At 40.5% G+C, this 13,956-nt stretch overlaps 1 protein-coding gene across 6 annotated transcripts in view; it reads right to left on the bottom strand.

Moving 5' to 3' along the window:
• Positions 1-884: 884 nt before the first annotated feature.
• HECW1 (HECT, C2 and WW domain containing E3 ubiquitin protein ligase 1) overlaps positions 885-13,956 on the bottom strand; it is a 252,940-nt gene continuing 239,868 nt past the window's right edge. For all 6 annotated transcript variants that reach the window (XM_063158113.1, XM_063158120.1, XM_063158099.1 and 3 more), the window contains 2 exons: positions 13,305-13,503; positions 885-5,917 (listed from right to left, as the gene is read on the bottom strand). In XM_063158113.1, the coding sequence (XP_063014183.1) occupies positions 5,806-5,917; positions 13,305-13,503 (311 nt within the window). In that variant the 3' untranslated portion in view covers positions 885-5,805. The remainder of the gene's footprint in view (positions 5,918-13,304; positions 13,504-13,956) is intronic.

Below are 13,956 nucleotides of genomic sequence, written 5' to 3' on the forward strand. Positions count from 1 at the left end.
CATGTGCCTGGGTGGGTGCTACTCTTGCCACCAGCACCACCATCCCTGCTGAAGGAGAGCCAGCACTGGGCCTTGTGGACCTGTGCTCCTCCATATGGAGTGAAATGCAGTGCTGGCTCCAGAGGAGCTCTCAGGAGTTCTCAGAGTCACACAGGTTCACACTTGTAACTGATTTATCTTGTGCAAGATATGCTTACCACTTCTGTTGGAGTACCTTCCATGGATTTATATTATTCCCTATAGAAACAGTGCCTCATATTTAACCTTCCCCATCCTTCCTATAGTACCACGATCCCTCATGGGGTGCCATTTATGTAAGAAAACAGGTATGGTGAGGAAGGTGTCTGCTGACAGTGTATCTGAGGCGTGGTAATCTATCCTGGAATGTGTTAATGAAACACGCCAGAGATATTACAGTGACGAGCAGGAGAGAAATGGGTGTGACATACTGAGATGCTGGGGCACCTTGCTGTGTATTTGCTGTCAACACAGTGCAGACCCAGCATATGCTATTAAGAAATCATCCTTGCAGTTGCATTTCATCCCTATAATGCAATAATTATACTTAGAAGCAAGGGATGTGTAAGTAGCATACACACTGCTTTTGTCCCTCTGTTTGAACAGACTTCTCCTATAGCGAGGAATAAGCTCCCATGCTCTCAAGGCAGGACAGCATGGAGGCTCTGGTCATACAAACCTATGTAGAGAACCCCAAGTTTTAGACATGTGCCCTGAAAAATTGATTAAAAGCAGTGGAAGGGCCTGAATACAATAGTGGGAAAGGACATGATCCTGAAACTGCAATTTCTGAAATTAGTGGGCTTTGACAATGCCAGTGTCCACCCTCTATGAAATAGTTTATTTGTAATAGACAGTCCACACAATGCCATAACAAAGTGATTTTATTGACATTCCTCCATAGTGATATGGTTGAATAGAAAGCACAGCCTGAGTATCATGTGACATTTTTCTGTCAATAAAAGCAAAATCAGTCCAATAATGAGGACCTTTCCTGCCACTGACTTTATGTAGTCTTTAACAAAAACCGTAACAGACATTTCCGTTAGATAAATCGGAAGCTGCAGGGAATTTGGCTAATGGTACAATATTTACTATACCTAGTATCTACTATCTACAGGAATCTGTTTTTCTACTGGAACAAAAGAACTACATGACTCACTAGTGAGAAAGTAACAATCCAATCTTTTGGACCTTGTGATAACTGGAAAACCTATCCCAGATTTAGTGTATTGCAGTAGTTTTATCTTTTCAAAATGAACACTGAGGTACAGCAAGAATAATAAAAAAGCACCCCATTTGCTGTAGAAAGATCTGTTGGTCTGCATTTGACTGAAAGCGTTTAATCTTGACTGGGAATCCCTATTAATATTACTATGGAGACAGGGCAAATATCATTTCAACAGAAATTAAACAGATCTCCAGTCAAATTTTTTCTTCTGAAATTCCATGGACTGTCAAAGGATTAACAGTGAAGGACGAGTTTAACCTGTCCCCTGTCCATTTATATTTTAGCCTCTTTCAGTTTTGATTTTCATGTTCAAATTCAGTATCCTATTGTTTCCAACTAGAGGTATGTCAACTCTTTGTTACAGTGAAACTCGAACAACAAAACACAATCCCAACAAATACTCCCCTCCCCACAGGCCATCTCTCAGACTAGACTACAAGCTCAAACCTCAGATACAGTTCATTCAAAAGTTCATGGGCACTTGAGCAAACTGGGTGTAAAAATTCCCCTGTGTCAGACCTGTACAAAACTCATGATTTCTCCATTAGACGTTAGATGTAGTTTGGACCACTCACTTCTTGATTTGTGATAGCCATGGACCTCTCTGGAACATAAAAGTCAAGTTTTGAATATGCACAGACTGAAACTGAACACTTATGTAACTTACTGCAGACTGAAGTGACAGCATTTATAATGTTTAGACCTGACGCTGTTAACACTAAGATACAGATGTTTGTACTGGATCAAATCCTGCATTGCTCATGAGGTTGAACAGTCAGTGAGACTACTTCAAGCTGGAAGACCTACTGATGATTTGAAATGCCTACTTCCATTCTCTTATCTCCAGATTAATGCTAGCAGGATTTCAAAACCAGAAATACCCCCTTCCCTCCCTTTACCATTAATACCATCATGACAATAATTTTCAAAAATGTATGGGCCCTCTGAAACCATTGCCAGTATTCATTGCTCCAATCAAAAACTAGAATTCATGAAAGCTGTCAGATTGGCTTTTCCATTTTCACTCGCATTTTAAAAATCTAATGATGTTGATATTGTATCCTAATCTAGCCACCACCAGGTAGAAGAGCGGAAAAGATTATTTCACTGTAAATCTGCTCTATGGAATATCTTCTAGTCTTTCCTGTGGGAAACAATGAAACCAGACTTTCTGTAATCAGCAGTCAGTGTTTTACAAATGAAGATGCAGACCTGGGGAGTAACAGCACTTGAATCAACAGATGAACTAGGAAGGGTATGTCTTGCATATGCACCACAACAGCAACAAAGTCAATTAATTGCATAATGGGCAGGTTAAATAACAGGCTGAGGGAGGTAGGTTCCTCCCTCTCTCCTGTGAGCACCATTCACTGCCTCACTCTGACTCTGCAGATGCACGGCTTCCCCCTCACTCCAGGCTGAGACTGGATTCTGCCCATGGCGTGACACAAGGAACGGAGAAACACTGTGAAACGCTGATCCGGATAGCAGAAAGATAACGTAGGAGTTTGAAAACCTATTGGGGCAGGGCATTTGGGAAGAGAGAGGGATAGGCCTGGAATGGCAGAATCCAGGAAAAGCCACACATGGCATTTTCTTTCACTTTGCTTTATGAAAACAGTCAACCATCTCTATTCCTGGCCTTAGATCAAAAAAACTTTCAAGGAAATCTGCATGACTTTGTCAACTTAGAAAGCAGCTTTTAAAAAATATTAGGCTGTGTGCTTGAAAGACAACTTGGATCAAGGATTTTGATGGGAAGTAGCTGGCTATGCTCTGTGTTTCCCAGAGGAGCAACACACAAGGTGCTTGAGATGGCATCTGCCAAACATAATCTAGTTTAGTGTGTGATGAGTGCCAGAAAGTGTTGTGAAGAAGAATTTCAGGAGAAAGCCTTCTGTATTTCATTTAGTGGAGCTTGATGCTGTCTCTGAAATAGAAACATCTTTTATTATGCTACAAAAAATAGTTTCACTTTCTTGTAATAAAATATAGATTTAAAATACTTAAAAAAATTTAACTATACAGTGTTGTAAAGATTGATTTTTTCCCCCACTTTTTTACTATGTTATTGAGACAGCTCTTTATTTTCCTTGGCCAAACATGGACCAACCAGGTGGATGCTTCTCTTTGTTCTAATGTTGGAAGACATCCAACATTTGACGTAGTACAGGTAACTTTATAACATCATCAGGAATAAATTAGGAACCATACAAGAATCACTGGATTTGGGGGCCCAGAGGTGAAGAGGCAGGAATTACATACATTGGAAGATTTCATGTTCCTGGTGTGACTTGTCCTGATGAAATTCATGGGCACATGACAGATGCTCTGAGAAAAACATTAATTTTTCCATCTCTCCTGTGCAGTGAGCTGGTCACATAGAATCAATGCCTGAGAGCTCATTTATGGAAACACTAAACATCATTTTCAGTGTGGGGTACAATGAAGCTGGCCTGTAGCTGCAGCCTCTGTTTGCAACTGTAATATTAAACAACAACATATTAAAACATAGATTCTCAGTAAAAGCCATACAGTAAATTAGCATAAAAGTTGCTGAAATGCCACAGAAATCGAATGAAGGGGCAATTTAAGTATTTCAGATTTTAATGTACCAGTAAAAAAAAAAAAAAAAATTTAAAAAAATTTCTTTGCTTAGAAATATATTTTTGCATCCATAACCTTTCAAATACCTACTGACCTAAGAATAAAAGCAGGAGAAAGATCTAAAACTCTCAGAACACAATTTTTCAAATGTGATAAGGTTCTGTATAACCACCATAAAAATATGCGAGAATGCAGAGTCCAATTTTTTTTCCTCTGGAGAAAAAACTTAAGATGAAATGGCTGTGTTAGATCTTGAAATGGTCTCCTGATTTTACAGTGATCTAAAGCATAACTAACACAAAACTAACAGTAACAAGCCCTCAAGGGGGTGTTGTACTTCATACAAGCTGCTGAACACTATGATGTTACCTTCTCATATACCTTCACAAATCTGTCACTTTGCGTTTCTTGCATCCTTTAACATATTTAGTGTCAGAAGATATTTTGTATTTCCATTTCCCAGTTAAGACAAACACTTTCAATCTGAGATTAGTTTTGGAAAACAAGGGCAGCAAAGATTAATAACTAGAATGTAATCAGAGCAGTAGTTTGACGGTAACAGCCTCAGCAAAATCCATCCAAAGACAAGCCTACTGCTGTTTTCCTTTTTTCCCCCCAGATTCAGAGTTGGAAAGTACACCAAACTGAAGAGGGTTATTTCTGCAGTAACAAGAGCAAGATCTTTAGTTTAGTGGTACTTAGAATCACTGGAGGGCCTTTGGGCTTCCTCCAAGAGGATGTACACCAAAATCTTAACACCCAGAGAGTTACAGTTCCCTTCATACCTGACAAACACCTTCATTCACTGCAGCTTCTCATTTGACAGACCCCAGACAAAAACATTCTGTCTACAACCAATCACTCTTGAGGATATGGACTATTCCACTGAACAAGAAAAGAGAAACAACAGAACTGACAACCGCCCCCAGCAACCATGGGTTAGCCCAACCTAGCAAAGTAAATGGCTTCTGACACAGGGGATGGGATTGTCTAGACTTGTCATTTGGAAACAAACATTTTAAACATCAGAAAACAAAGATCTGGTAAACAGAACCCAAGGGTATTCATAAGAGTAGAACATTCTTCTTACTTCCCCTTTTTCTTGTCATATACAATACTAAGGTAAGGGAGCCTTGTCCTTTATGCTACATAATAAAACATCCTTCTTGAGTGTGCACAACCTTGTGCTTCTTGTGTGGTAAACATTACAATGGAGATGCCCCTCCCGATAGCTCTGAAGTGCGAGTTCTCTCCAGTACTGGCAAGCAACAATCATAACAATCGCCGTTATGCTTTGCATTGCATTACAGGTTGGTGGTGTTTTTTTTTTATTTTTTGAAGGTCTTATCTGCACCATGTATCTGGGCCAGTTCCAGCTGATACAACTGATGTGGATCATGAGTTCATATATAAAAATTTCAGTTTTGCTCATAGGTGTCTTTCAGATGGACAATACATACAGGGAAAATAGGGATGGATGATGATATATTTGACCAGCTCCTAGTACTGGATTCAACGATTAAGAAGTATGATGGGCTATGAATTGATTTAGAAGATATGGGTATATAAAAGCTTGGAATGCTTGATGAAGGTTTTTTTTTAATTTTTTAATCAACGTAGCTGGAAGTAAACATTTATTAACATTTGGTCAAGTGTAGTGTAACTTGCATTTGTATTTTCATTGTTATTAATGGAGGTATGTAGAGATATACAGAAACCTTGAGACAGTTGTTTTTCTATTGCATACAGACTAGCAGTCCATTGGAAACAGAGGATGAAAGCATGAAGGTTAGATCATAGAGGGTGGCAGTTCTTCATGCACGGCTTTTGTTAATCTTGATTTTTGTTTTGTTTTCAAAAATAAAAACATGGGAAACCAAGATCAAATGACGGTGGACAGGAAAGGTGACATCATCAGCCATAAAAACACCAGAAGTGCCTGAACCCCCTCATTCAAGTCCAAAGGTGCTAGTTTCTTCAACAGCTGTCAGCAGCTTTTCATACAGCATAGAATATGAGGGGTAAGGTGGAAGATCCAAACGGTTGAAACATGTGTGTGCCCTGCAAAAGGAAAATATGCTACATGTTAGGCTGAATCTTAGAAACTTGAGAAAATAAGAATTGAGAAAACTAGTTTCTACTGAGACTCAAGACATTCAAGTTCACTCAAAGTAAAACTTTTTCATTCCATCAAAATATGAGGTACTGAAATGTATGTGCATATACATTTCAGTATAGAATATGTTATATAGAAGACACAAGCTAAGTATCAACATAACATCTGATATTCCTCCTTTGGATGTTGCAGGGATCTTGTAGGATCTTGATGGAGAAGAATGCTGGAGGGAGGTCACTGAGGAGCTGGGATTTAGGGCCTGATAGAGAAGTTCATTACTATAATTTTGGTTGCTTCAAGATTTTTTAACAAAATGGCACTCATCTGTACATCCAACATGAGCTGTCAATAAGCTTTGCAGCAGTGGACAAACACAATGTGATGGAATACAGTGACAGAATGGGCTGAGCATGTGTTTGCAGTGAGGCAGGCCTGACTGCTAAAAGACCATTCAGGGATCTGCTAACTGAGGAAGGAAGGCTGCTGAAAATATTCAGCAAGTCAGCTGTTGGCCATCTGCTGCAAGTCTGGCCTTTAAATGTTATTTATTTGTAGTACCCAAGACAAAAGCAAAATATTCTGTGCAGAGCAAGCTGCAAACTTGATGACCATCTCTTTCCCCAGTTTTACCATTACATTTACCTAACCTTCTATTTACATTGGCAGCACCTTCAAAAAAAGCCATGGAATGGGTTCCATGCGTTCCTTCTCCCTGTTGCAGCTTTTCTGGCAGCAGCAATTAGACCCAGAGGCAGACAGCACTTCACTGTGGGAGGTGCTATACAAATATGGAGTAGAGAAACAGTTCCTGCCCCGACAATTCAGCCCCAACTGCACAGCTCATTCAACAAATGGACGTGGGAGGGGCACATTTTCAGTAAAATTGTTTCAGTTTTTTTTCAGTCAGCTTTTAGAGTTTTACATGATGATAGCAATATTTCTATTTCCTCTTGCTCACTGGGATAAATGTGAATTGACAAAACTTTACAGAAGGAAATGTAGCCTCATTGGCTAACAATGTCTGAGCTTCTGGCCCCTAGTATTTTTAGAAGCCATGGAGTTGTTTTACTTTTAGCCCTTCTATCTCAAACTTTAACTAAATCTTACTTCTCTTACACTGAAGCAGCAGAGCTATCTTGGAGGAAATTACACAGAGCCATGCTAGTCATCTCTTAGGCTACCCACAAAGTGAGAAAGACGTAATGCTAGTACATGGGCTGGCCTGAGACCTGTAGATTCAGAGGAAGAGCTTTATCAAGCACTAGTGGGGAATCTTTAAAAGCAATCAGGCAAGTGAAATAGCCAGAGGCACGTAATCGTCACTGCATTACAGAATTTCAATTAGGAGAGCTTCTACCATGCTTTTACCCTTTCTGAATGAAGATTTGGTAGCTGGTTAGTCTCAGAAGTGAATACAATAAACCCAGAATTTGTGGAAATGAGCTCGGAATGCCTGAGTTAGTGAAAAACAAACATTAATAAAGCTGTTATTTAATTCATCTCTTAAAATTGAACATGGCAGCTCATGTGTATTATCCATGAGTAGCCCTGCAGTATTTATTGTTCATCTCAACAATCTTTGGCAACATAAGTTGTTTCTACAATCCATTGGCAATACTATCAACCACTGGGAGTTAATCAACAGCATTCTCATAGTCCATTCAGAACATGGTTATCACAGGCAAGACAGCCCCATGCAGAGATAGCCAGTCCTGAGGAGCTCAGCTGCTGGGCTCCAGAATTGGAAGTGGCACAGCCATGGTGGTTCAGGTGTGAGTTCTTCTAAAGTAGTTTTGCAGAACCAGACCTCTGTATGGCCTCAACCACGGCACATTTAACTGTTTCAGACAACAGCATCTCAGACATTGGTGCTGTGCATCCTCTTGTGTGGTACAGACGTATCCACAGCCACTGACTCTGGTGTTTACTTTCTTGCAGACATTTATCTTGACTGATCATTATCCATCTAGTTTCACACTGGTTATGAAACAACCTTGCAATGCTGTTGACTTTTAGATATCCTTGACCTAGCCAAACTCAGAAAAAAGATACATTCCTTTTCTTACTATGATGTTTGCAGATGTGGGGTCTTCTATAGAATGTCTCAAGGAATTTATTGTGGGGAACAAAGAAAGGAAAAAATTGTTAACATGTCTAGAAACACTGAAACATTTTGCTAAACAACACTCTTGTGTTCTCCAGCTTAACAACTTCACAGAAAAAAATCCTTGCACTTCAAAGAAAGGTCATCAAATTTGAAATGAAAAGAGCATTTCAGAAGTGCTATCCAGGTAAAGTTTACACTTCTACCTACTTATGGTGCGAACCACAAAAGATTGCCAAGGGCAAAACCTGAGTTCATATTCTGGTTTGTGAAACAAATGTGGGTCTACTGCAACTCCAGTGATGCCTGTGAAGCCCACTCAGTCTTAAATAAGGATAATTATGTGCAAAACTGTCTGGTTTTTATCATATATTGTGTGATACTGCAGTACACAGGGCAATTAAGAATCAGTGATACTTTCCATAATGCCCACTGTTGTCTAACTGTAATTCATCCTCCAAAGGGGTAAATTCCTCCTGAATTATGTTGGCCTCTTACTACTGATCCCAGTGAGAGTGAGTATAGTGAGCATAATCCAGGGAACACTTGCCACACATACTGGAGTGAAAACATCACATCAGTAGTGCAAGAGCACAGCAAAGAGAAAATATTTCTTCCCTTGATTTAAGCCTCCTACCACATAAGCCTGCTGACATCTGAGATGGTGTTCAGGGAATGTGAGGCCTGGAATAAGAATTACATAGGTAACAGCTTTTATGGGAAGGATTCTGGCTTCTCCAGAAGAAAATGCAAGATAAAGTAATGTAAACCAACTCTGACCCTCATATACCCTCATCCTCCAGTAAGTTAGGCAGTAAATGGACCACTTAAAATTTCATTCTTCCTGGCAGTCTGTCTTTATTGCTTAATATAGTTTTGGTGGGCTTGAACCTTTAATCTTGCTCATTGTTCACAGTGCTATGCTATTTCTTTTCTTCTAAGAATTCTTTCTAAAAATTATAAGCTTTTAAGATTTTTGCATTCTGCTTTTCTTTGTCACTTCTTTTATTCCCCATAAAGATGAGAACCCAAAGGCAGTAAAACTGGGCACAGAACCCCCTGCTATCTTAATTATACCTTGAAACAATCTGCTAAAGTAAGGCCTACATTGTAACATAATCATGCCTGCCAGGCAGAAACTGTGCAGTTCTCCTTTTCACCTTGCTTTCGTTAAATGAGCCCACAAACCCCCCTTGATCAATCTGAGAACCCACAAGTAGTAGCTTTTGTTCCTTTTGCCTGTAAGAGGGAACACTTACATGCTGTCTGGGAATCAGTGTTAAACAGATGAATGTAGATTTACAGCTGATACTGCTGTTGTATTGAAGAGGAAAGAGAAGATGGATGGTAAGAGACAGCAAAGTCCATGCTCTCAGTCCATTGGTAAAGAAGGAAATTATGAGAATAAAGTTCTTTGTAGTCACACAGAATCTTTGTTTTTTTAAATTATTATATGGGATTCTGTGGTGATTAAATAGTTGATCATCCAATAGAGAAGAACATAATTCTTTTACAAAAGATCAGGTATTTACTAGCACTGGTAATCTGCATTATGCATAACACACACTACACTGCTGAATGAAAATCTCTTCTGATGAAAGGGGAGTTGCAGCTCAGCACTGTTGGGGAAAGTGACCTCATTGTGTCAAATGTGATTATTTGAATCCCTGGGATATACACTGAGGTCCTCACTTACTTGATACTCAAACAGACATAATCTTGGAGCTGGCAGGAGTTTTTGCCAGGTGAGGAGTGCAGCCACAAGGTGGGACAGTGGCATTTGTAGGCACCAAACACTTTTTCCAGCTGAGGATTTAAGAAGACTGAACTGTGGCCTCCTACAGTTATAGTAGAAAGCACTGTTCTAAGCACAGGTCTGTTTTGGGCCAGGAGTTCTGCTCCCATGGTGCCAAATGAAGCTCTGCTATTCCAGCTAGAAAACCAGTGGCTTTTCATTAATGTTTGCTGGGGAACAAGAATCCATCCTTGTAGAACTACCACTAAAACTGATTCCATTTACAAACCTACATGACACAGAAGAAGTGAAGAGAGGATTCCTGCTTCAGAAGAGGGTGTAGCTGCAAAAATTTTCCAACCATCTCCACTCTGGCAACCAGTTAAATGTGTAACACCTTCATTTTGGGACAAAACTTTCCATATTATATAGGAAGAGTAAAGCTCAACCTTGATGAACAAGTGATTGAACCTGCTATTTTATATGACAAGTGATACCAGTTTGGAAGAACCCATGATGCAGATTTACACCGACTGATCTGCAAAGCTGGCAGTCTCTTTGGAACCTGCTTTAGGGTCATTGTCTGAAAACCTAGGATTAGAGCAGCATCTCTGAGCTGTATGGTGCCTCAACTTTCTAATATATGTGATCTCAAAAGTAAATACAGATAGGAAAAATGTGTCTGGCACATGTGCACACCCCAGAAATAAAATAGTGGTGTAATCTCACTCTTAGTCTTAGATGAACATATTACACCACAATTACCCAGTTCATGCAGGGAACTGGTACAAATGAACAAATTCACCAACTTAGAATGAAGTTACTAGATGTTCAACCTTCCTGAAAAAGCCTTGTTTACCCTCAGTGCTTTCAAGAAGCACTCTAAGTGTCATGTATTATGGCTATTATTTGAAAAGTGTTTCATTTTAGAAATTTACTCCATGCCTTTTTTTCTGGCCTTGCCATGTTGCTGTTGCAAGTGCAAACAGTACTAACCTATGTAGTTTAGGTGTTGGCACATCTCTGCTCACTATAAGCAAATGGTAGTTGCATGCTCCATTGCCCAAGTGTAAGGGATATTTGCCAAAATACCTCAGCCATCTGGAGCAGAAGTAAGGGAACAAAGGAGTCATGGATTCTCCTGATACAGCTAAAAGTTCTCTACACTTTGTACAGCAGTTAAATTGAAAAGGGAATTTGTTGTGGTTTACTGTAAAGTTAGTTGCACTCATATCACAGGGTTAAAAGGCTGACAGGATATGACATAAGTCTTTTTTAGCCTGTAAGTCTTAAGTACGTAAATAAATCTAAATAAACATGGGCAAACCATAATCAGGTATTTAAAATACAAGTTTTAAATAATGCTCATTTAGTTGCTTAACTAAGGATTTAGGGAAGCTCCAGGTTCAGCCTGTGTGTTTTATGCATTTCTTAGCACTGGGTATACTTGGCAGCACCCCATAATTTTATAAGAATGCAGGCAATAATTCATGGTGATCAAGCTGTGTTTATTTCCCATGAGCAAGTTTTCTTTCTTTTTCCCCTGGCTAAAATGAATGCAGAGCTCTAAGAAATCTAACAAGTGCTACCAACTTTCACCTGGAAAGGAGGCCTCTGTCAGGGAGAGCAACTCATTCAGAGATCAGCAGACAAACATAAAATCTCGAGGCTAACTGAATCTGAGTCAGAAGTAGTGCCTAGGTTCACAAAGAAAGTTAAACAGAGCAGAAAGGGGCCAATTACCTTTTCAGAACTTGACGGGTCAGGCCAGGGCATTTTCTGTGCATGCACCATGGTCCACCCTCCTTCTCACCCTGTTGCACCCCAGAAGGAGTGCAAAGAGAGCTCTGCAGAAATGCTGCAGAGTCTGTGGCTGCTGGTTACTGACTGTCTGCAGGCAGGAATGTCCTCAGTAAGCTCCGAAACCCTTACATAGAACCTGACTGTATAAATATACTGCAAAAGGAGGATCTGGACTACGAATAGCAAACTGTTGCTCGCAGGCTTTCTTACCACATTGCTGGCTGGAGCTCAGATGGCATGAGTCATCTCACTGACCTTATATGTTTCCATCTTGTTTTAAATCTCAGTGCCCACATCTAGCTTCATGCAGGCTCCAGTTCTCCATATAATCTCCATAGTGTCCTTATGGTGGATGGACACAAACCAAAATGTACCAGCTGTGACTCAGCTGAGCTACTTCAAAAGTCTGTGTTCAGGTGAGATGAACTGTTCCTTGAAAACACTCCCATTTCCTGACTTTGGAGGGAGTCCAACCTAAGATATCAGCTCTGAATGCCTTCTGATACAGTGCCTTGGCTCCAGTTTCTGCATCTTCCACTGCATAAACATGGGCTAGAGCAGACTTGGACTGAGAGGGTGACCAGATTTGGACTTTACCTCTCCAGAGGACTCAGGTGTTTGCTCAAGTCTGTGTCTTATGGTACGTTTCTGGGCAAACAACATGGAAAGTGAGTAATGAGAAAACTGGACCAGACCCTTGGTTAATTGATTGTCTGACTATATCTGCAAGGTCTATGCAATGAAATTTTTGCTCTGTGCCATACAAGCGGCCTCCTTTGCAGTGTAGCTGAAAGCAAATGATAAGAGCAAGAAGAAAGCATCCTTCAGAGGGCAAATGTGATATAAAAGGGCCACTGTAGCAAAAGTATCTCAGAGGCACTGAAATGTTCTGTAATCCCAGTGGGGCAGAGCCTCAGGCAACTGTCAGGACATTCAAGAAAAGGTGACTCACTTCAGTAAGGAAGGATGAGCGCTGGTCACCCATAAAGAGGTAAAGCAGAACTCATAGCTGAAACCATCAGTGGCTGTGCCATCACTCTCTTGGGTGGCCTGAGGCAAGTCCACCCCTGCCCCTTTGTTCTGAAAAGGAAGATGACCCCTTCTTTGGGAATCACTGCCAAGTCTGTTGATTCTGTATGACATTATAGCTCATTTGCTCCTAGCTGGCTGACTGAACTAGATGCAACAAATTGGATATTATCAGTGAAGTTCTGTCACTAAGCTTCTTCGTTACAAAAAAGTGGAACCATCAGAGTAAATGAAGGGATTACACTCAGGTCTCCAGCCAAAACTCAGAGACAGATTTTGGCTTTCATGTCTCTGTAAATTCACAAGTATTTTTGCTAGCATTTTGAAAGTAAAGGGAGCAGAATCAGTTGACAAGCTCCTGTTGATCTGAATCTGTTCCGGAATCAAAATAAGAGAACTAGGTTTGAACCTATGGAAATCTTAATCTTAACCATTTCCAGAGATTTCAAATAGTTTGAATTGAGCCTGCAAATCAAAAAGACAGCAAAGGAAAACGCTTTTCTCTGACCGTAATTACAGAACAACAAACTGATCATTGTCTCTTTGCTGTTTTTTTTCAACTTGTCCTTACTGTATTCATTAATTGACAGAGAGATAGAACGAAGTACCAGGCCTCTGCTCCTAACAGCCATTCTGGCACAAAGTCCTGGTTGGGACGTACCTTGGGAGGGAGGTGATTTTCCCCCATTTCTCTATGCAGAAGCGCCGCAGGCCGTTGCTCCCTCGGAGAGCGGCAAAGCCCTCGTAGGGCACACTCGACGTTCCCGTGACAAACTGCAGCAATCGCAGCCTCTGCTCATTGTTGAACCTCTCCACGGCTGCCCAGAACCACCGGATCACTATGTGCCCATCATGGTAGCCTACACCAAGCAAGAGAAATAAAAATCACTCCCTCCTAACTGAGAAGAGCAACACTGAAAAATGTTCCCATTAGCATGGGGCAGTAGATCTCCTACTGGAAAGATCCTGGCCTAACAACATATCTTGTTCTTCATGAGCAGTAGGTCCCAGCTTCCATTTTGTCCTGGCTGTGGATACTATAATAATACCACTAACTCATTTCGGACCCTGAAACTCAAATATCCACTTGAGATCCACTGGTCTCTCACAAATCTCTTGGCAAGAACTGGGGTTACGTGCATGCGATATTAAAGACCAACAGCAATATGCCACACAGCGTGAGTCTTAACAAGCTAACAATTTCTGCTTCCCAAATAAATTCTCTTTTGGATTGCAGTAGTGTTTGACATATGGAGAGGATTTTGCTGCCACAAGTCCTTCCCTGGCAAACTTCCCACCTGAGGGGCTCTGAG

Source organism: Melospiza melodia, chromosome 1, assembly GCF_035770615.1.
Source record: "Melospiza melodia melodia isolate bMelMel2 chromosome 1, bMelMel2.pri, whole genome shotgun sequence".
NCBI lineage: Eukaryota > Metazoa > Chordata > Aves > Passeriformes > Passerellidae > Melospiza > Melospiza melodia.